Raw genomic sequence first — 22,649 nt, 5'->3', positions numbered from 1 at the left:
ACGAAAACTAAATAAAAACTAAGCTATAATGACTGAAACTAAGAATAAATATATTGACAATTTCGTCAACAAATAAAGACTAAAATGTTAGTGAGGGACGAGTGGAGAAGAGATACAGTAGAACTAAAAGACATTTTATGTTTGGTTGTTTTATGTTTGGTTAATGGCAAATAACCGCCATCAGATTGAAAATTGCCTAGCCTTAATAATCCCCTCATGAGGACTGATAATGGTGCATCTTCAAAAAACAGGACCATACAAAGCATATTTGAAAACAAAAAGTTAATCTAAGGAACAACTGTGTACTTGAATCTGCAGCTGCGACGCGTTGTGAGCTTGAAGATCGGCTATTTTCAGCATGCAACCAAGCGTAAAATCAGCCATCAAGGCACCGCCAAGATACATTTTAGTTGACTAAATCAACTGTAGATTTAGTCGACTATAATCTTATGATATTTAGTCGACTAAAACTACACAAAAACTAAAACATTTCAGATGATTAAAATATGACTAAAACTAAATGGAATTTTATTCAAAAGACTATGACTAAAATTAAATCAAAATTTGCTGTCAAAATCAACACTGCACACCGCCCACAAAGAAAGACTTTCTGCTGGATGTCAATACAACAGTGATGGCAGCGTTTGAGACGGACAGGATGAACCAACCATGTTCAGATCTGTCTGAGGGAGAATGGTCCTCAGTTTCTGTCCCTGTTTGCCATCAACAATGCCATCCACTATCATGCCAATGGCGCTGGGTACATATTTCTCAAACAACACGTTCAGGTCTTGCTGCACCTGCAGAAAAAACAAAGGCAGATGGAGTTGAGACATGCTTAAAATTACTTTGACACTAGAGAATTTTCAAATACATACAGTCGTTGCTGTCGGGCAGAAACCAGCTAACTCCATTTTTCCACTTTTGAATTTTTTTCCATAAATCAGTGCTATTGAACACCCTTTACGTTTGCGTGTTGGTAAAAATTGAACAAATGGAAAGTATTAAAAAGTGCTTCTGACAAAACCAGCTAACTCCATTGGATCCTCAAACTTTCTGCTAAACCAGCTAAGTCCACCAAAGGGGGGTGGAGTTATCTGGTTTTGCTGACTCCAGGCTCCACCCCCTTTTGACCTCCAACCTCATTGTGAGCTTGGAGGTCCATTCAGCTGTTCTTATGATGAACAAAACCACTTTTTGTTTTGTTTTTGTCATTTCCTGAAAAATGAACATTTTGGAGTTAGCTAGTTTCTGCCGGACAGCAGAGATATGTTTCTCAAACCTTAAGAGGTCTGCTGTTAACCCATTTCTGCCAGTACGGGGCAAAGCGAAGATTTTTGGGGTCGACAAACACCATCCCACAGCGTGACACAGTAGCAGGAGAGGCATACTGCAGATCTCCAACCTGTAAGTGTAAAACATGATAACGGTGCCATAGAATGAGAACCGCAGAACGCTTCATACAGGAAACAGAGACATGTTGAAAGTGAAACCAACCTCAAAGAGCAGAGCACAATGTCCCTGTAAACGGATTCTCTCTCCATTGGCCAGAGTGAGCAACTTGTTGTCGTCCATTACAGAATTCATGTTCTCTACCCACAGTGCATCCACATCCCCATCAAACAGGATGTACCTGTAGAATTGAAATGTATACCTTTATGCAAGATTTCATGAGAGTTCATTTTGAGATTCACGTCTGTACATACAGTATAAAATCATATTTTTGTGTTAATTATTTTATTATAAGTTTTATTTTTACGAGAACAATGCAGGGATCAAGGGGCTAGCATCCGGCTTGTAAATTGAGGCTATATAGGAAGTGTGACAGTTCATATGACCCCCCTCCTTGAACTGTTTTATTGTACATATTTCTTGTTTTTCATACCAGTAACCTGTAAGCTGATTGCATGGCGTTCTGCATAGTTGTGTATATCTTTCTGTTTTCTTAAATGTCATCATGATTTTGAGTGCGTGGGGATCTAAATAAGCCATTGTGCTTTTATGAGCGATCCAGTTTAGAGGACCGTGTATTGTGAATTGTACTTCCATGTACTGTTTCCATGTCTTTTCTAAATAATAGTATTCAATCAATCAATCAATCAATCAATCATGCAGCATCGTACGGTGAAATATCTGGAGTAGTTTCTTGAAAATCTAATTTTGTACCTCCTGTCTTTTTTGTCTGTGGGCTTGTTGATGTCGCGGAAGATGTTGGACAGGATGCCGTCAGTCCAGTCTCGAGTGTCAGGATCCAGGATGCCGTACAGCTCGATGACACTCATGGCTTTAGGGTTCAGGCAGTACAGCTTGGTCTGCAAGCCTAATCTGTTCGGCGTGGACATTACAAAACAGCAGTGGTGGAAAAAGTACTCAAATGTTTTACTTAAGTAAAAGTATCAATACTGCAATGCAGAAGTACTCTGTTACAAGTAAAAGTCCGGAATTCAAAATTTACTTGAGTAAAAGTACAAAAGTATTGATATCAAAATGTACTTAAAGTACCAAAAGTAAAAGTACGAAAATGTTTGAAAATAGCAGATCTACAAGCTCACAACGCGTCGCGATTCGACACGTTGTGAGGTATAAAGGTATAAAATAGGGCTAAAGTGGGTAATGTATGTTTTATAATGTAATAATTTATATCTGAAAAGCAACTAGTAACTAAAGTTTTCAAATAATTGTAGTGGAGTAAAGGCGGTTACACACCGGCGAATATGCGAATATACGCAACATTCGTAGAAAACTCGTTCCGAATAATTAAAAGACGCTTTTTCGCTTCGCTTTTTCGCTTTTTCGCTCCATGTAAGCTTGCATTGACTTTATAAGGTTTTAAAAAAAAACGTATTATTCGCATGAAGAAAATCGCCCCGGTGTGTAAGGACCTTAAAAGTGCAATATTTGCCTCTGAGATGTAGTGGAGTAGAAGTGAAAGTACTGATAATTGGAAATACTCCAGTAAAGTAAAAGTACCTCAAAATTTTACTTAAGTAGGCTACAGTACTTGAGTAGATGTACTTAGTTACTTTACACCACTGCAAAACAGCATGCCACAGTGAGAGAGCTACTCCAGGAATCAAGATCACTGAAAGGGCAGAGCAGAACTTACTTCGACTGGGCCTGACATAAAGTGTTGATCACAACAGACTTTCCTCCTCCAGTAGGACCCACCACCATGGTAGTGTGTCTGGTCATCATGGTCTCATACATCTGGACCACTTTATCCACCTGAAACCACCAGAAGGCGTGACATACAGTACAGATCAAACGCTCATGGACATCATTGTGCCATAACCCCATTCAATCCTAAAAACACATCTCTGTCATTTTAGATTTCTTTGGCTATACAAAAATAGTTTTTTAAATTTGGAAAAATCGTGAAAGTTTCAAGTCTTTGAATTTATATTTATTATTTATTTTTAAAGCAAATATTTGTCAAATATTTTGTAAAAATCGATTCGAATACGAATCACGATTCTCATGTTGGACGATTCAGAATTTTCTTTTTTTTAAATTTTAAATTTTTGTATAATGACATTTTTGAGAAGTGGCAAGTTCTGGGCTGAATCGGAAAAAAACGTTTTTTAATCGAGAATCGTTTTTGAATCGAAAAAAAAAGAAGTTTTTGAATCGAGAATCGTTTGTTTAAAAAAAATCTGAAACGTGACCCCAAGAATCGAAATCGAATCGTGAGATAGCAGACGATTCACAGCACTAATTTTGTTCCAAGGACCCCCCAGAAGATTTTCACAAATTTTCACAATTCTTATTCAAAAAGAGCAGATATACAAGCTCATAGCGCGGCACTCGGTGCCGCGCTATGAGCTTGTATATCTGCTATTTTTTAATAGCCAAAGAAATCTAAAGTGACACAGATGCGTTCCCGGATTGAATGGGTTAAGTAAAAAAAAAAGGAAAAAAAGATGGATTTTGGAATTTAGACAAAGCCTTTATGAATAAACTAAATACCTGATCAGGGAGCATGGTGTATTTCTTCTCCTGGAAGGTCTGCTCCACAGCATCATTGAAGCTGGGGTAGCGAACACGGGGACAGTCCAGCCCAGGGAACAGGTCTGAGATCAGCCCCAGAAACAGAGGCACGTCCTCAAACACAAACTTAGGCAGGTTCATGTCTCGCAGGGCACGCATAAGCACCACGTCCTGACAGGAAGAGGGAAAAAAGGGACAAATGACAGGGACAGAGAGTGAAGAATAGAACTTAATTGAGAGATATTAAAATACTAACTTAGCACTTATACAGTGTGACCCTTACAACACACCGAGAGCGATTTGTTCCTGCAATGCATTTATTTTCCCTTGCATTATCAAAAAAGAAATGTCACTGAATGAAATTGTGACTTTTATTTTTTTAGAACCTAAGTCGTTTTTTCTTTTGGACCAAAATAACTAAAGTATTAAAGTAATACTAGGTATAATAAAATATAAGTAAAATTGTATATCTTTTGTGAGTGGCAAATGTTTCACAACACCCTCTCCATGAATTTCACCCCCGAAAGCCTTTTCTATTATAATTTCTATTGAAAACGTGGCTCGCGAAAATGACGTCATCCGGCCGGAAAACGGAAACGGAAATGCGCCGGTTTCCTGTTTCGCCATGAACTACCTAATAACAAAAAGGAATCTCACGCTGTTTTTAAGAGATTGTAGGATTTGAAGATTGAAAAACAACAGCAAAAGAAAACACAGCTCACGGTAACTAAAGCTCCACTGGCTAAGAGAAATGATCCACAGATAGTATAAAACAATTAAAAGAACGCTTTTTGAAATGCTTCCGTCTTCCGGTGAAAACAAATGGAATTCTGGGTAACGGGGGAATAAACGAACGGCCTGCAGTGACGGTAATGACCAGCAGAGGCTGCTAAAAATCTTTATTTGTGGACCTGCATTGTATTAATTTAAGCAATTTAAAATGGTCTTTTGCAGATAACGATAGCCTTCCATATTGTGGTATTGTTTCCTATGCGTACTGTAACCACAGAGACAGGGCCCTTGGTCACTAGTAATGTCACATCTACAAACCTGATTAACCCATGAAATCCGGGAACGCATCTGTCATTTTAGATTTCTTTGGGCTATTCAAAAATAGCAGATCTACAAGCTCATGAGTGCTGCGCTATGAGCTTGTAGATCTGCATATTTTTTTAAATCATGACATATTTTTGCAAATCTTTGAATATATATATATATTTTTTTAAGCAAACATTTGTAACTCAAATCTTTGCTTAATGATTCTACAAAATGTCTTCTAAATCCTAACAGCTCACTGAAAAAAACGTATGTTGCTATAATCAACATGTGGTTCTCAAACTTTTTCATGTCAAGGGCCCCCAAAATTGTTCCAGGGACCCCCCAGAAGCAAAGTTTTCAGTAAAAAATGTTTGCTTTACAAGATTTTTCAAAAATAGCAGGTCTACAAGATGAGCTTGTATATCTGCTATTTTTGAATAGCCAAATAAATCAAAAAATGACAATCACATACTTTCCCGGTCTTAATGGGTTAATAATGTGTCAGTTATGAAAATAGATCAAAGTGACTCTATCTTCAGCCATAGCAATGTTGTGTCCTACATATTCATGTTGCTCTTGGTGTGTAACGGTCATTAGAACAAGCCAAAAAGAAACACATTTTCCTTTGTCTGGACAGTTTGTAACGTATTGCATTTATTTAATTCTCCTTACCTCATGGAGGTCTGGTGAACCTCTCTTTAGTTCTCCTGCCATCACCAGAACACATTTGAGGGCTCTCAGGCCGAAGTCATAATGTGACTGCTTGGACAGTTGCCCACGGGCCAGTTTATACAGCACTGTCATCTTCTTTGCTAGATTCTGCATTAGACAAGAATTCAGATCAGTTGCTGAGTTAGTGACTGACAATATATGTAGGTGTGTGTGTGTGTGTGTGTGTGTGTGTGTGTGTGTGTGTGTGAGTAAGCAGTGGTGTAAAGTAACTAAGTACATTTACTCAAGTACTTTACTGGAGTAATTCCAATTTACTACTTATACTATATACTTATACTTTTACTATCCACTACATCTCTTTTACTTTTACTCCACTACAATTATTTGAAATCTTTAGTTACTAGCTACTTTGTTGATTTTGATTATTATTACAAAACATACATTAACCACTTCAGCCCTATGTACATTTCGGTCATTTGAAAATAGCCGATCTACAAGCTCACACTGCGCCGCGATGCGACGCAGTGTGAGCTTGTAGATCTGCTATTTTCAAAAGATTTTTTATCATTTTAAAACGTTGAAACAGGACATTCTGCATAATGAGTATACTTTCTACTTTCGGTACTTTAAGTACATTTTGATACCAATACTTTTGTACTTTTACTCAAGTGAATTTTGAATTCCGGACTTTTTACTTGTAACAGAGTATTTCTAAGTTGCAGTATTGATACCTTTACTTAAGAAAAAAATGTGAGTACTTTTTCCACCACTGTGAGTGAGTAAGTGAGTGCATGCGTGCGTGCGTTCACCTTGGCCATGAGGAAGCCTTCAGAGAAGAGCATGATCTCACAGATCTGCTGTAGGTCAGGAACAATGACGACCACCGGTCTGAAGAGAGCTTTGACTGACTCTGGCAGCTCAGTGCGCCCGGCATAACCTGGGTTCATCGTGATGAAGATCCCCATGCGATCATCCAAACTGATCTCCTGGCCCTCAAACTGAAACATACCAGAGGTAGGATCAGGTCGGGGGTTTGGAGTAGCCCTGAAACATGACTGTCATATCATGACAGTCATGGCGCTACTTGTTCCTGGTTTTTGACATTTCTACATTTACAACCTGTACATCTACATAAACGTTCAGATTTCAAATATAAAGTACTGACCTCACGGCCACGGATGTTACAAGTTGAAGCGCCCGGGTCTAAGTACCCGTATCTTCCGTATTGTTCAATAAAAAGCTTTTTACTCCGATCGACAGCCATTTCTTTCATACTGTAGTTATAATGTATCAGAGTGCAGTACACCTCCTGCAGTACACCTTGTGTAGTTGAAAGCATTATGGAGAAAATTCTGAGAAAATGGCCACCCATCGGATTTAATTGCTTTTTATCGAACAATACGGAAGATACAGGTACAGTACTTAGACCCGGGGGCTTTAACTTGTTGCATCCATGGCCGTGGGGCAGAGGTCATTTGGTGTGGTCAGACAATGACATAATTAATGTCAACGGCATGAGAGGGGCATAGTGAAAAAATGGTGCAGGAGAAGAGCAAAAACAGAAGGTATGTCATCTGTTCAGAAGGAGCTTTTGTACATATTTTCTGTTTTAGTTTTTTTTCCATGCTTTTTGCTTTTAGCTTTTTTTGTACATGGTGTTATTCTTCTCTGTGTTTTTATGTTGAGATTTGAACTGTTGGTTGCTACTATATATGTCTATGAAATGAATACCAAGGACCCCAACGGAGACAAGTCCGCAAGGACTTTTTTGGACGGACCTTTTAGACAAAAGTATTATTAATGTAATTGTGATGTTTTACATTATTTTTGCCTAATAAAAATGTCAATCAATCAAAGCTATTTGCTACCAAGGCAAAGGAGTGCAGAACTGGACATGTAAAGCTGATTGTCAGTAAAGCACAGATTGATTTATATTATGCTTACTTAGCTGAGTGATTCACCACATGTACGTGTACTGAGTCATGCAGATAAAGGTCATAAATCATGACAGTTAGGTGCCTTCGCATTCAATTAAATGGCATGCCCTTCATTAATCACTCATCATGTTGGCCTACATATCTTTTTTATTTCTCAAGTTTCCTTGTTCCAGTGTTCCATTGGCATTTTATCCTTAAACGTTTCTGTGAGAAGCATTTAACATGAATTATTACGTCTAATAAATCAAATCAATTAGCTTGTCGTGTGTGTGTCTTTTTTCCATTGTTACATGTGCATGCCTTGGACTTTCCCATCAACAGCAGAATACCTGATCACCTTAATGGAATCCACTAGCTACTGTACCTTGCCAAACCGAACCAATAGTTCAGCTGGTAGAACTTGATTTGATCTCCTTCTGTACTCAAGTAACACTGTCATTTGAAAAGCCAGCAATCTCTATAATAGCCATATGATGTGTAATACATACCCACTCACCTTTGCAGCTAAGTGGCTCTTTTGCGATGGAAGCACTGTCTGTACTGTACTTTTTGGTGGTCATGTGGCTCAGTAGTTAATGCAGACATACTATTGTTTTAAAATGTGCAGCACATTGGAATAGACCCTATATGACCCATTAGGAGTCCATTATACATTTAGGGCTAGGCCAATGTGATTTTGGTAAATACTATTATTTTGCATGTCCGTGGCAAAAAACTGAAATATTAATGAAAATGTCCATGACAAGCTGCCATGGTGATGACCCCTGCCTTGGGGTCAGCACTTTATATTTGAAATCTGAACGCTTATATAGATGTACGGGTTGTAAATGTAGAAATAAAAAAAAACAGGAACAAGTCGCGCCATGACGCTTGTGACAGACGAGCGTCATGTGAACCATGGCTAGGGTTTGGAGCAATGGAAGAAACAAGCCTTTCACGTAAATACATTTTGTGCCTTTTATGCCAGACATGCTGTGCTCTAAAAGACAAGGTTCAAACGGAATTACTGGGTAATATCCACTGTATCATTTTACCACTAGAAATACTTTTGAGGCGAGACCCTGGATTTGATCCACATGTGACTTACGCGGAACCTTTTGAGGTGTCTGATGAGAGCATTGCGGATAGTCTGTATCTGGGAGGAGATGACAGACAGCACAGAGGCATCGATACGGTTGAACTCGTCAAAGCAGCCCCAGGCTCCACACTGGGCAAGACCAGAGAAGATCTTCCCTATAGCCTACACAACACACACACACACACACACACACACACACACACACACACACACACACACACACACACACACACACACACACACACACACACACACACACACACACACACACACACACACACACACACACACACACACACACACACACACACACACACACACACACACACACACACACAATGATGAACAATAATCAATAAATAACAATGTTATGACAATGTTACTCAACCCAAAATGGAAAGAAGAGATGACAACACATTTTTGGGCGGTGAAACCGCCCCTATAAGTGAGGTTTGGATATTTGTACAACAAATCCTGCGCTGTGATTGGCCAAAAAATTTCAAAAATGTACCCCGCCAATCACAGTCTATTCAGGACTGTGATTGGCCAGTGTCACATGACACATGTGCATAGCCCTATATAAGAAACCATAACTTAAAAAAAACCATAAATTTGTTTTTTTTAAGTTATGGTTTCTTCCATCATAAAGAGTGTTTCAATAAATGTATTTATTTTTTGTACATGATTGGTTGACTCCATTCAGTATTGTGATTAGCTAGCAAGACACCGCCCACTTCACACAGGGTGTGATTTTTTTACTGACAACCAAGAACTAAAAAATATCCAGTGGTGGAAAAAGTACTCACATTTTGTACTTAAGTAAAAGTATCAATACCGCAATGTAGAAGTGCTCCGTTACAAGTAAAAGTCCGGAATTCAAAATTAACTTGAGTAAAAGTACAAAAGTATTGGTATCAAAATGTACTTAAAGTACCAAAAGAAGAAAGTACTCATTCTGCAGTTTTCAAATGTATAAAATGTAAAAAGAAATATTTTGAAAATAGCAGATCTACAAGCTCACAATGCGTTGCATCGCGACGCATTGTGAGCTTATAGATCGGCTTGTAGGATTTTTAAATGGCCGAAATGTATATAGGGCTGAAGTGGTTACTGTGTAATAATAATCCAAATCTACAAAGTACTAGTAACTAAAGTTTACAAATACTTGTAGTGGAGTAAAAGTATAATATTTGCCTCTGAGATGTAGTGGAGTAGAAGTAAAAATTGGAAATACCTAAGTAAAGTAAAAAATACCTCAAAATTGTACTTAAGTACAGTACTTAAGTAAATGTATTTAGTTACTTTACACCACTGAGGTCAGGTGGGCTCTCACCATGTAGTCCATGCCCTCTCCACAGTTGGTCACCACACAGAGGAGGCCCAAAGCCTTGGCCAGGTCTTTAGTCGATTCCGTCTTGCCTGTACCGGCCGGTCCAGCGGGCGCTCCACCCAGGTACATGGAAAGGGCCTGAGTAAATAATATGCACACCCGCGGGCGCACCCGCACCCACACCCACACCCACACACACACACACACACACACACACACACACGTTTGTATTACTATACTTGTGAGGACATCAACATTTTAGGCAGCCAATTTTATGATTGCTGAATGATTTTTTGGGGGGCATTTTTAACCGCAAGTCTAAAGCCGAAAAACTTTTTACCAGTGTTTGACATCGCTGCACAACTAAGTATGAAATAGGGAAAAATCGACAACCCCCGACCCCTAAACCTAACCTGCTGAACGTCTAATCCTAAACCTAACCTCAACGTCAATCTTTTTCTAATTGTAAATGTATCTCTAAAAATTCTTAGAACCATAAAACAACAATTGTTCTCGTGAGGACCAGGACAATGGTCCTCATAACGTCTATTTCACAAATTCACGCACACGCACACACGCGCACACTCTAAGTAGCTGATTACATTATATCAGTCTAAGTGAGTCATTGCACCGATGAAGCCAGCAGAGCCACCCAGACAGACCTGTGTGAGGGTGAGGTATATGCGGTCCGTCAGGGGGGTGATAACCAGACGGCCGTTCAGACCCATGTACTCGTAGCCATAGGAGAACGCGGCGCTGCACTGACGCACAAACAGATCGTCGGGCTCCCGGTCCCAGTAGAACCTTAGCTGGCTCTGCCACTCAAACCCACGGGCGTCCATGATACTGGAGGGGAAAAAGAGAGGCGAAAGGACCATCATTGTCTACTCACGGCTTAAATGTAGTCAATTTTGCCATTAACAACTTAACCCATTAAGACCGGGGAGTACGTACAGTACGAATTGGGGGAGTTGCGTCATGATCCAAGGACAATCGAAGTTGTAAACACCAAACAGTACAATATCAGAATAAATGCTCTTGATGCTCACCTGTCAAAGCTGTCCACAATGTCGCGGGCGTGCACGTCGATGATGAGGACGGTGTTGATCTTCCGCCGGTCGTTCTTCGTCATGGGCAGCACGATGCGCGCCACCAGCTCGTCGATCTGCCGGTGCATTTTGGCGGCGAAGTTCTTCAGTGCCTGCTTGTCTCCCTCCTTCAGCTTGTTGAAGACGTCCTCCACCTCCCAGGTCCACCACACCTGGCTCCCGGCCAGCACCACCATGCCCTGGTACTGCGTCATCCAGTCGACCCTGAGAGACACGCCGGAGGATTATTACAACCTTGTACGTCTACAGCTCGACGTCTACAGCGTCTACAGCTCGTATAGAACGCTGTACGAGCTGTATCGCCTCCTTACTGGCAAAAGGAAGCACGATCATATCATACCGGTCCTCGCCTCACTCCACTGGCTACCCGTCAAATTTGGAATTGATTTTAAGATTTTACTGTTTGTTTTTAAAGCCCAAAATGGGCTGCCCCCCCCAGTATCTGTCTGATAGAGCCATATACCCCAGCCCACTGAGGTCGGCTGGCCAGCTGCTCCTAATTGAGCCCACAGCTAACTACAGGTCCAGAGGTGACTGAGCCTTTGCCGGCCCCAGCCTCTGGAACAGTTTGCCCCTACAAGTCTGCTCGCTCCTTAGCGGTCTTCAAATTCTCACTAAAAACTAATTTCTTCTCCTTGACTTTTAACTCTGATTGTATAATCCTGGCCCTTACGTTTGGCTCATGTCTTGGCCTAATTGTGAAATGTTGTTTTTATTCTTTTAGTTATAATTTTCTTTTGTTGTTGAATTGTGTTATTAGCTTTCTGTTTTTTTTTGTTTTTAATCTGACTAGTACAGCACTTTGGTTGACCACTGGTTATTGTAAATGTGCTTTATAAATAAAGTTTGAGTTGAGTTGAGTCAGTGTTTCCCAAACAGTGGGTCGACTCGCGAGTAAATGTCCCTTTACTTTTCTTTTTCTACATTTTGTTTTTATATTATTGTGATTATTTCAAAAGTTAAGTAGTTAAGTTATTTTCCTAAATTAAATGCATCATATTCTTCTAAATAATTTCACAAATAAATAGAAAAATCTAAGACATTCCATAAATAAAATAAAAAATAGATAGTGAAAATAGCCGATCTATAAGCTCACAACACGTTGCATCGTGAAGTGTTGTGAGCTTGTAGATTGTATATTTTCACTAGTTTGAGTCCTGGGGAGACATTGAATTTCTCTTTTGGGTCTCGAGCTAAAACGTTTGGGAACCAATGACTGTTGTACGTACAGTAGTACGTTCCACTTATTAACTCATAAGGTCCTACACACGTGCGCGCGTGCGTGCGCACACACACACACACACACACACACACACACACACACACACACACACACACACACACACACACACACACACACACACACACACACACACACACACACACACACACACACACACAGTGGTGGAAAAAGTACTCAAATTGTTTACTTAAGTAAAAGTATCAATACTACAATGTAGAAATACTCTGTTACAAGTAAAAGTCCGGAATTCAAAATTGGCATACAAATTTACTTAAAGTACCAAAAGTAAAAGTACTAGTTATGCAGAATGTCCTGTCTAAAATGTGCGATGCGACGCGTTGTGAGCTTGTAGATCCGCTATTATCAAATAGCCAAAGTTTACATAGGGCTGAAGTTGTTAATGTATGCTTTGTAATAATAATCAAAATCTACAAAGTAACTAAAGTTTTCCAGTAATTATTAGTGGCGTAAAAAGTACAATATTTGTCTCTGAGATATAGTGTAGTAGAAGTAAAAGTATAGAAAAATGGAAATACTCCAGTAAAGTAAAAGTTCCTCAAAATTGTACTTAAGTACAGTACTTGAGTAAATGTACTTAATTACTTTCCACCACTGCAAAGACACAATCACACAAACACACTTCTACACACACCTGCTCCTTTTGTCGCAGTAGTAGAAGATAGCCTCCTTGGTGATGAGTCGATTGGTCCTCCTCATCTCCAACAACACTCCGGTCATCCATTCCTCCACTCTGCCCTCGACCGGGACAGGCTGTTTAAAGTCCATCACCTCGCCTTCTGCAGACACCAGGGCGCCGGCCACAGCCTCTCCGTTGCTCCCGACATCAAACCTCAGAGACGCAATGTTGTCGTACATCTGTGAGCGAGGAATAAGAAGTTTCATGCAGCACGTCATGTCCGTTCCTTCTTGGAAGGATAATGAATTGCAGTGGTGGAAAAAGTACTCGGATATTTGACTTCAGCAAAAGTAGCAATACCACAATATATAAAATACTCTTGCTATAAGTAAAAGGCCTGTGTTCAAAATGCTACTTGAGTAAACGTACAAAGGTATTGGTATCACAATGTACTTAAAGAACCAAAAGTAAAAGTACTACAATGTTTGAAAATAGCACATCTACAAGCTCACAACGAGCTTGTAGATCGTCTTTTTTCAAATATCCTAGGTATAAAATAGGGCTAAAGTGGTTAATGTATGCTTTATAATTTAGCCCATTGAGACCTGTTGCTACCTATACGTTGTTATACCTTTCAATCCGGGAGCCACCTCTGTGTCTCATTAGTTGATGCTATACATATAGTAACATAATTTTTTATTTATTGTTTTAGTAAGAATTTGAACGTTTTCAGAAAACTATGGTTAGGTTTTAGAAGGCGTTTTTTGAATCGGCCTCAGGTCTAAATGGGTTTAGACACAGTAACTAGGAACTAAAGTTTTCAAATAATGGTAGTGGAGTAAAAGTACAATATTTGCCTCTGAGATGTAGTGGAGTAGAAGTAAAAGTATTGGATATACTCCACTAAAGTAAAAAAATACCTCAAAATTGTACTTAAGTACAGTACTTGTATTATTATGTATTCTGTAACTGCGGAGCCCCTTGAAAACGAGATGGTTCATCTCAAGGGGTTATTCCAATAAAGAATTTCAATACTTGTAGATACTTGTAAATGTAGTGGTGTAAAGTAAAGTTACTTTACACCACTGATAATGAATTGTGTCTTTCTGAACATTTTGGACTGATACCTTAATCATGTGTTCCTGGACACAGGCGGGGTCGCTGCTGCCCAGGATGCTGAGCAGCTCGTCGTCGGAGATGAAGAAGAAGCGAGGGAAGGCGTTGCGTTTGGAGTCCAGGTAGTCGTTGAGACTCTTCTGGCACCTCTCCAGACCGTCACTCAGGCCCTGCAGGTCCGTTAGCCGGTTGGGAACCAGGCAACAGCGCTTAATGCCAGGGTCCTTCACCGTGTCATTCATTAGCTACAACGTAAAACAAAACAAAAAAGGACATTATATATATTATTTTGCGCAGTGTTGTGTAAAGTAACTAAGTACGTTTTTTTTTTTTAAACCAATTTTCGGTACTTTTACTTCTACTCCACTACATCTCAGAGGAAAATGTTATACTTTTACTCAACTACAATTATTTGAAAACTTTAGTTGATTGATTGATTGAATATTTTATTAGGCAAAAAAATTAAAACAGGACAGTTACATTTAAAATACTTTGTCTAACAGGTCCGTTCATGAAAGTCCTTGCGGTCTTGTTTCCAATGAGGGCCTTGGTATTCATATCATAGACATATAGTGGCACCACAGTTCGAATATCAATATAAAAAAGAAAAAAAAGAAAAAGATAACACTGTGTACAACAAAAAATAAAAAGGGGGACAAAAACTATATGTACAAGAACGGGGGGGGGTGGGGGGGGTTGTCTGTCTAACGGGAAAATGGTACTACCTCCTCTTTTGGCCTCCTGAAAGGTGAGTTTTTAAGGCTATTTTAAATGAGCCCAGCGAACTGAATTTTTTGAGGGATGGGGATAGACTATTCCAATCCTGGGTGGCAGTGCTGTAGAAGGAGAATTTGCCCATGTTTGTTTTATGGGTGGGTGGTACCAAATTGTTGTTAACGCTCCCTATTGTGACTGTGGGTGTCGCTAACGTTTTGGAGGTATTTACTCAGATATGCGGGAATAGGGGGCATATCGGGCAAATTAGCATTTACAATTTTGAAGACCAGTCCCATTTTCAGTTGTTTAACCTTGTCTTCCACCCTGAGCCAGCCTAGGCTGGCAAAATGGGTGGCAGAAAGGTGGGTCATGGGCCCTAGTCCGAGGAGTAGCTGAATCAGTTTGTTTTGGGAGGTTTGAAGCTTAGTCTTCAGTGACACTGAGGTGTTGGAGTACCAAGAGGTGCAAGCATAGTCAAAAAGTGGCTGAATCAGGGCCCCTGAGAGGGTCCTGAGGGCCTGAGGGTTGGCAAAAGAGGAAAGTCTGCCCATGAATTTGGTTCTCTGGTTTACTCTTTTGACCACCTTTGTCGCCATGCTTTCACCTGTCAGGTATTTGTCAAGAATACAATCTAAATATGTAATCTCTTCTTTGCTAGAGATAATTGTGTCATCGACTTTGACCTTGAAATCATTTACATCTGTCTGAGGGAATGTTTGGTCCCAAAGAGAATGGATTCAGTTTTTCCAAGGTGTAGTGACAGTTTGTTATCGATAAGCCAAGTACGGATTTTGGAGAGTTCGGAGCTGAGCGCTTCCTCAACTTGCAACTTGTCCTCTCCCGAGATCAGGAGTGCCGAGTCATCAGCGAACAGGAACAATTTGCAGTTACAGGCAGCATTCATGTCGTTAATGTATAGAAGGAACAGTAACGGCTCTAGAATGCTGCCCTGAGGAACCCCACAGCTCACCGGGAGGGATGAGGACATGGTTCTGTTGATGTCAACCACTTGCTCTCTACCCTCCAGGTAAGATCCCATCCAGTTTAGTGATGTGCTATCAAAACCAATCGCCCTCAGCTTATCAAGTAAAATTAAATGGTTTACAGTATCAAACGCTTTTTGGAGGTCAGTTACTAGTTACTTTGTAAAACATACATTAACTACTTAAATAAATAAATAATAAATGGTGCATTTATATAGCGCTTTTCATCCAAAGCGCTTTACATAGATTGTGCATTACATTCACCCATTCACACACACATTCCGATGGCGGAGGAAACCATGCAAGGCACCAACCTGCTCATTGGGAGCAATTAGGGGTTCAGTGTCTTGCTCAAAGACACTGAACCCTTTCAGTGTAGGTAGGCAGACACTTCGACACTAACTCTGGGGGAACCCGGGATCGAACTGGGAACCTCACGGTTCCCATCCGGCCGCTCTATCGGCCACTCTACCCCTGAGCCACTGCCGCCACGACTTAAGACCTATATACTTCGGTTATTTGAAAAAAGCTCACTACTAAGCGACACGTTGCAAGCTTTTAGATCTGCTATTTTCAAAGGATTTTATACATTTGGAAACTTGTGAAATGGGACATTGTGCATAATGAGTACTTTAACTTTTAGTACTTAAGTATATTTTGATGCCAATACTTTTGTACTTTTACTCAAGTACATTTTGAATACTGATACTTTTACTTGTAACAGAGCATTTCTACATTGTGGTATTACTACTTTTACTTAAGTACAACATGTGAGTACTTTGACCACCACTGATTATGCGCCTGCATGCCGTGATGTTGTCAACCTGCAGTGTTTTGCTGTCGTCACGTCAAAGATAACGTGGGCTGCACTCACTTTTTTGAACAATCTGTCAATGTCGTCAAACTTCTCAGCCTCGCCCGGTAACTGAGAGCGGATATCTCCGCCGATGAAGATGCTTTCCAGGTACATCCATTTACGCTGCACCAGCATCCACACCTGAGTGAGTGAGTAAATGAACATTAGTAGAGCAGATTTAGATGAGAGTTGGATGCGTAATAAATGTTGCCGCCATGCAGTGGTGTAAAGTAACTAAGTACATTTACTCAAGTACAATTCTTAGGTATTTTTTACTTTACTGGAGTATTTCCCGATTTTCTGTACTTTTACTTCTACTCCACTACATCTCAGAGGCAAATACTTTTACTCCACTACAATTATTTGAAAACTTTACTTACTTACTAGTTACTTTGTAGATTTTTATTATTATTTACAAAACATACAATAACCTATATATAATATGTATATAATAATCTATACATATATACATACAAAATGCCACAATTTCCACCACTGCCGCCATTGACTGACCTCTATGACCTCGCTGATGAGGGACAGGCTCTTCTCCCACTGCTGCACGGTGTCCAGGAAGGGCCCGATGTAGCGGCTGCCCGCCATGCTCTGGAGGCTCATGGCCGTGTCGTCCAGGCCCTGCAGCACGTCCTCCACGGCTCCCAGGACGCAGCCTCGCTCCTGGGAGCCTTTGAAGTAGCGCTGCACGTTGAACTTGATCTTCTCCCAGGTCTCCACCACTTCCTTTACCCCCTGCGCACACACACGCGCACGCACACGCACACGCGCACACGCACACACACACGCACACGCACACGCACACACACACACACACACACACACACACACACACACACACACACACACACACACACACAATACCAGTGGTGTAAAGTAACTAAGTACATTTACTCAAGTACTGTACTTAAGTACAATTGTGAGGTGCTTTTACTTTACTGGAGTATTTCCAATTGTCTATACTTTCACTTCTACTCCACTACAATTATTTGAAATTATTAGTTAGATTAGTTACTAGTTACTTTGCAAATATAAATTATTACATTATAAAACAGACATTAACCACTTTAGCCCTATTTATACATAGGCTATTTGAAAATGGCAGATCTACAAGCTCATAACGCATCGCATCGCAACACGTTGTGAGCTTGTAGATCTGCTATTTTCAAATATTTTTGTACTTTTACTTTTGGTACTTTAAGTACATTTTGATACCAATACTTTTGTACTTTTACTCATGTACATTTTTAATTCCGGACTTTTACTTGTAACAGAGTACTTCTACATTGCAGTATTGATACTTTAACTTAAGTAAAACATTTGAGTACTTTTTCCACCACTGCACAATAGTGTGCAGTGGTGTATTATCACTTTCTGAGCAACATTTTGCAACGAGCGTGTATTTATTGCTTCAGTCATGCTTGGATACGACATTGGATAAAATCTGAGAAAAAAACTAATAACTAAAATAATAATTCACCTTCTCAATACTGAGCTCTTTGACGGCGGACGTAACAATATCGCCTATGATGGTGGCATGCTTGTGTAACTCCATAGCAAACATATTCTCCAGAGTGAAGGTGTCAGGGTTTATCTCAAAGCTGGTGCTGGTTCTCTGCATCAGTTCGTTCCAGTGTCTGCGATGAAAGAAATTACACCACACATTTCAGAACAGATACCCCATATATATCCTCATGTGTTTAATCATATGACACCTGCTATCATCACTTTTAGATTCCATTTGACCATTTTAGTGTTCTATTTCCTGTTTTGATGGCTCATTGGTTCTACTAGACCATACATGGGCAAATGGCGGCCCGGAGGCCACATGCGGCCCCCACCTTCACTTAATGAGGCCCGCAGGTTAATATCGGAATACTGATATATTATTGATTTCAGCTGTTACAATTCCAAACATGCAAACATGAACCGCTTTAATAACTTCAATCTATATTAGTAGGTTGATGACTAGTATTAAAATTCTATTGTCTTTTTTAATGTCCAATGTATTTGTATTTAAATTCATAAAGTTAACATAAGTACAACTAAATGCAATTTGAAATAAAATAAAAATGTTACTTTTCAGGATTCCAATTAAAAAATATCCCCCCAAAAAAATCAGCATTCCAATAAGAGGTGTCTGCTCTCTGACAGTATGCAATCAATGTGGCCCTGGAGTGAGCGTGGAAATATAGTGGCCCTCTCCATCATCAAAGTTGAAATACAGTGGCCCTCTCCATCATCAAAGTTGCATCACCCCTGTACTAGACCTACCTGTCTCTGAGGGCCTCATTCTTCAAATCCAGCAGAAGAGGGAGGGACTCTCTGAACTCTTTCATGTGTCCCTCTAGGAAGAAGGCACCAGGCAGCGCTCGTACGTCTTTCGGTAGCTTCCTCAGGTTTCTGACGAACCCCTCGACACCTTCTTGCAGCAGCTCAATGTTTAAGTTCACCCATAGTGTCTGAGACCACTCTGCCTTAGCAGCCTGAGCAACAGACAGAGACACTCAAATGTAAAATGCATGAACGCACGCACGCACGCGCACGCACGCACGCACGCACGCACGCACGCACGCACGCACGCACTGATGAAAACTAAACAAAAACTAAATAAAAACTAAGCTATGATGACTAAAGAAAGAAGAAAGAAGAAGGAAACTAATGAACTGTGTTAGATGGGTGCTCAAGAGGCCTCTGCCCCACAGGGCCCAAAGTCTGGCCAAGGTAGACCTGTCCCCGACTAAGGATTTGTATAGTCAAATCTGATTGGCGACTAATTGCCAATAGTCGACTGGCAGTCGACTAATGTAACACAACATTTTTTGCATGATTCGACTGAGATTGGGCAGTCGACTCAGACACCCCTCGACTAATTAGTCGACTATTCGACTACTAGAGGTCAGGCATAGGCCAAGGATATAATATTTTCCACAATAGGACTCCAATCACCAATAACGTCACAGGCTGAATGTCATGATGCTCTAACTGACAACTAATGGTTCATGAAACGCAACATGAGATATCTCTCTCTCTCTCTCTCTCTCTCTCTCTCTCTCTCTCTCTCTCTCTCTCTCTCTCTCTCTCTCTCTCTTCTCCTCTCTCTCCTCTCTCTCTCTCTCTCTCTCTCTCTCTCTCTCTCTCTCTCTCTCTCTCTCTCTCTCTCTCTCTCTCTCTCTCTCTCTCTCTCTCTCTCTCTCTCTCTCTCTCTCTCTCTCTCTCTCTCTCTCTCTCTCTCTCTCTCTCTCTCTCTCTCTCTCTCTCTACAGCCCTCCTTCTAAGACAAAAGGAGACAGAACATTAAAGGTCCAATCTTATAATAAGCATAGTGAGGACCAATTATATTACCCATGTTCTTTTTTAAAATTGAAATGCCTACTACCTATTTTCTCAAATCCAAAATCAAAGCCTGTGCAGTATAAAGGTTTGGCACATTTTATCCTCTCAACATCAAAATGCGTAAATGCAGTATGAAGCAGTATGTCACCGAAATGGACATAATATGTCCATTATCGTCCTATAAGACCTATAGCACATAACAATGGACAACATGCTGTACTACAGCGCACAATTTCCCCTTAATTATTAACGAAATTAATGAGTTTTGGTTAACGTTTATGAAAAACCGTTCAAAATGGTCATCCTGTACAACCAAACATCCAAGACAATTATAATTGTTTTGGAATATGGAATGTGTTCCTGGGCCACAAGACGACTCCTCGCGGGCCGAATTTGGCCCGCCAGTTGAATATCACTGCTTTAGATGGAACCCGCAAGGCAAAAGAAAGAGGGGAAGGCCAAAGAACACCTGGCGCAGGGACCTTGAGACTAACATCAAGCAGTGTGGACTGAGATGGAAACAGCTGGAAAAGAAGGCCCAGGATAGAGGACTCTGGCGGACTGTAGTCAACGGCCTATGCTCCATGAAAAGGAGCGATAGGCATAAGTAGGTACGACTAAAACAAAATCAAAATTTGCTGTCAAAATCAACACACACACACACACACACACACACACACACACACACACACACACACACACACACACACACACACACACACACACACACACACACACACACACACACACACACACACACACACACACACACACACACACACACACACACACACACACACGTAAACAGCCATTGTTAACCTTCACAAGACATACACCAACTCTGACCTTCTGAGCATTGTGGATCTGGTAAATCTGCCGCAAGCCCTTCATTTCATTTTGTACTTTGAGAAGCTCTGGGTACATGGTGATGGCCAGGTCAAACAGCTTCTCGGCATTGGCCAGCTCTTGCCGCAATGACTCCATTTTGACAAACTCAGTCTCATATGACTCCATGACCATCGCACCTACACAAAAAAAAAGAAAGAATGAATGAATGAAAGAAGCATAAACATAATCTTCTAATTGAATAGTAAGACTTAAAGGAGTAGTTCACACAAAAAATTACTTATTTTCTATCAATTACACGCGCCATGAAGCATTGAAATCATGGAGTTTTTATTAGTTTTTGTCGCATTCCTAAACCAATAATTTGATACGGCGGTCTCTCCGGAAAGAGACTCTTTGAGTCTCCTTTGAGTCTCCTACCATATACATTAGCATCTTTCCGCCGGTAATCAAATTATTGGCTTAGGAACGCGACAAAAACAAAAAGATCTCCATGAATTCAATGCTTCATAGGGTGTGTAATTGATAGAAAACAAGTCATTTTTGGGGTGAACTACTCCGTTAACTGTAGTGACATTCTATTTTTGATGTGCACATCAATAATTTCGGTCCTGGAGTACCTTTCTCTAAATCGTCTCCTACAGCTCCAGGTCCATGCATGTTGAAGCTTTCCGTGAAGATGAACAGCTCCTGTTTAAACTCCTCGATCTGTTCCTTAGTTATCTGTGTGAACATGGCAGCGGAGGTTTCAGAGACGTCCTTCATATGATCTTACAGTTTCTTTTTCTTGAGTAGCCAATAATATTTGCCAGCTTGCAAGCTGGTCTAAGAAGAGACTGACCTACTAGTCATCCATGTGTTCGTCATATTCGCAACATGTTTTCAATCATTGGCTGTCCTTTAAGCCAATCCCATACTCTACACGGGCGGCCTCGTCCTCCAAAGCTATGATACTAGACACGCCTCTCGCCTCTAAGGCTACTATACACGCCTGCTGTCGGTTCAAATCGCTGTGACACAGAGTAATATATAGGACAAAATTTAAGTAAAGTACTTGAGTAAATGTACTTAGTTACTTTACACCTCTGCATACAAGCTGCGTAGCGCCCGTTCTGGCCTAGCAGTGTTGCCAGATTCTGCGAGACAAATCAGGAACCAGTTCTATGAAAACAAGCCTCACATACACGGCAAACACACGCACACACACACACACACACTAACACATTTCTAACCTTACATTTTTCATCCCACGATTTTTTTAACCCAATTTTTTTACACCCAGTGCCAATTGTCTATGTAATCCTGGGCACTACCTTCCCTCTGCCAACCTAAGGAGGCCAGGGCCGAGCTCAGACCTCCTTCAATGCATGAGAGCCAACTGACCTTCTTGTCACCTGACAGGGGGGAGTTTCCCTGGTTAGACGTAGCGTGTGGAAGGAACACGTTATTCCAACCAGTTCCTTTCCCCTCCATCAGGCACCCCGGCCGGCCAGGGGGAGGCAGTATAGTGACCAGGATTACTGCATGTTTTTGTGAGGGTACCTATCCTAGGAGACACGGGGAGAACATGCACACATTTCTGCGTTGTCACTGCATGTCGTATCCTACTGACTCACCTGCCAGTGAGGAGCCCCCACCGGGAGGACGTAGAACCTTCGTCCTACTCCTCCCGCCCCCAGCACTCCCCGCTGACAGGTGCCGCCCCAGCCCGTAGGAATACATGCAGTGACAAATATGGCCCCGAACACGGGC

The 22,649-nt window shown here is 40.8% G+C and overlaps 1 protein-coding gene across 1 annotated transcript in view; it reads right to left on the bottom strand.

The window, feature by feature from the left end:
• Positions 1 to 22,649, bottom strand: part of dnah10 (dynein axonemal heavy chain 10) — a gene marked incomplete at its 5' end in the record, with an annotated part of 72,855 nt that overhangs the window by 29,843 nt on the left and 20,363 nt on the right. Inside the window, 20 exons of the mRNA XM_080428281.1 lie at positions 669 to 800; positions 1,283 to 1,405; positions 1,498 to 1,633; positions 2,167 to 2,325; positions 3,107 to 3,225; positions 3,967 to 4,158; positions 5,698 to 5,844; positions 6,507 to 6,695; positions 8,722 to 8,874; positions 10,046 to 10,180; positions 10,705 to 10,888; positions 11,092 to 11,355; positions 13,047 to 13,270; positions 14,159 to 14,392; positions 16,722 to 16,844; positions 17,217 to 17,450; positions 18,196 to 18,352; positions 18,990 to 19,201; positions 20,898 to 21,076; positions 21,518 to 21,620. Coding sequence (XP_080284407.1) covers positions 669 to 800; positions 1,283 to 1,405; positions 1,498 to 1,633; positions 2,167 to 2,325; positions 3,107 to 3,225; positions 3,967 to 4,158; positions 5,698 to 5,844; positions 6,507 to 6,695; positions 8,722 to 8,874; positions 10,046 to 10,180; positions 10,705 to 10,888; positions 11,092 to 11,355; positions 13,047 to 13,270; positions 14,159 to 14,392; positions 16,722 to 16,844; positions 17,217 to 17,450; positions 18,196 to 18,352; positions 18,990 to 19,201; positions 20,898 to 21,076; positions 21,518 to 21,620 — 3,399 coding nt within the window. The remainder of the gene's footprint in view (positions 1 to 668; positions 801 to 1,282; positions 1,406 to 1,497; positions 1,634 to 2,166; positions 2,326 to 3,106; positions 3,226 to 3,966; positions 4,159 to 5,697; positions 5,845 to 6,506; positions 6,696 to 8,721; positions 8,875 to 10,045; positions 10,181 to 10,704; positions 10,889 to 11,091; positions 11,356 to 13,046; positions 13,271 to 14,158; positions 14,393 to 16,721; positions 16,845 to 17,216; positions 17,451 to 18,195; positions 18,353 to 18,989; positions 19,202 to 20,897; positions 21,077 to 21,517; positions 21,621 to 22,649) is intronic.

This window comes from Gymnoscopelus braueri (genome assembly GCF_963280865.1).
Source record: "Gymnoscopelus braueri genome assembly, chromosome: 5".
Classification (NCBI taxonomy): Eukaryota; Metazoa; Chordata; class Actinopteri; order Myctophiformes; family Myctophidae; genus Gymnoscopelus; species Gymnoscopelus braueri.
This window is presented reverse-complemented; position numbering and strand designations above follow the sequence as displayed.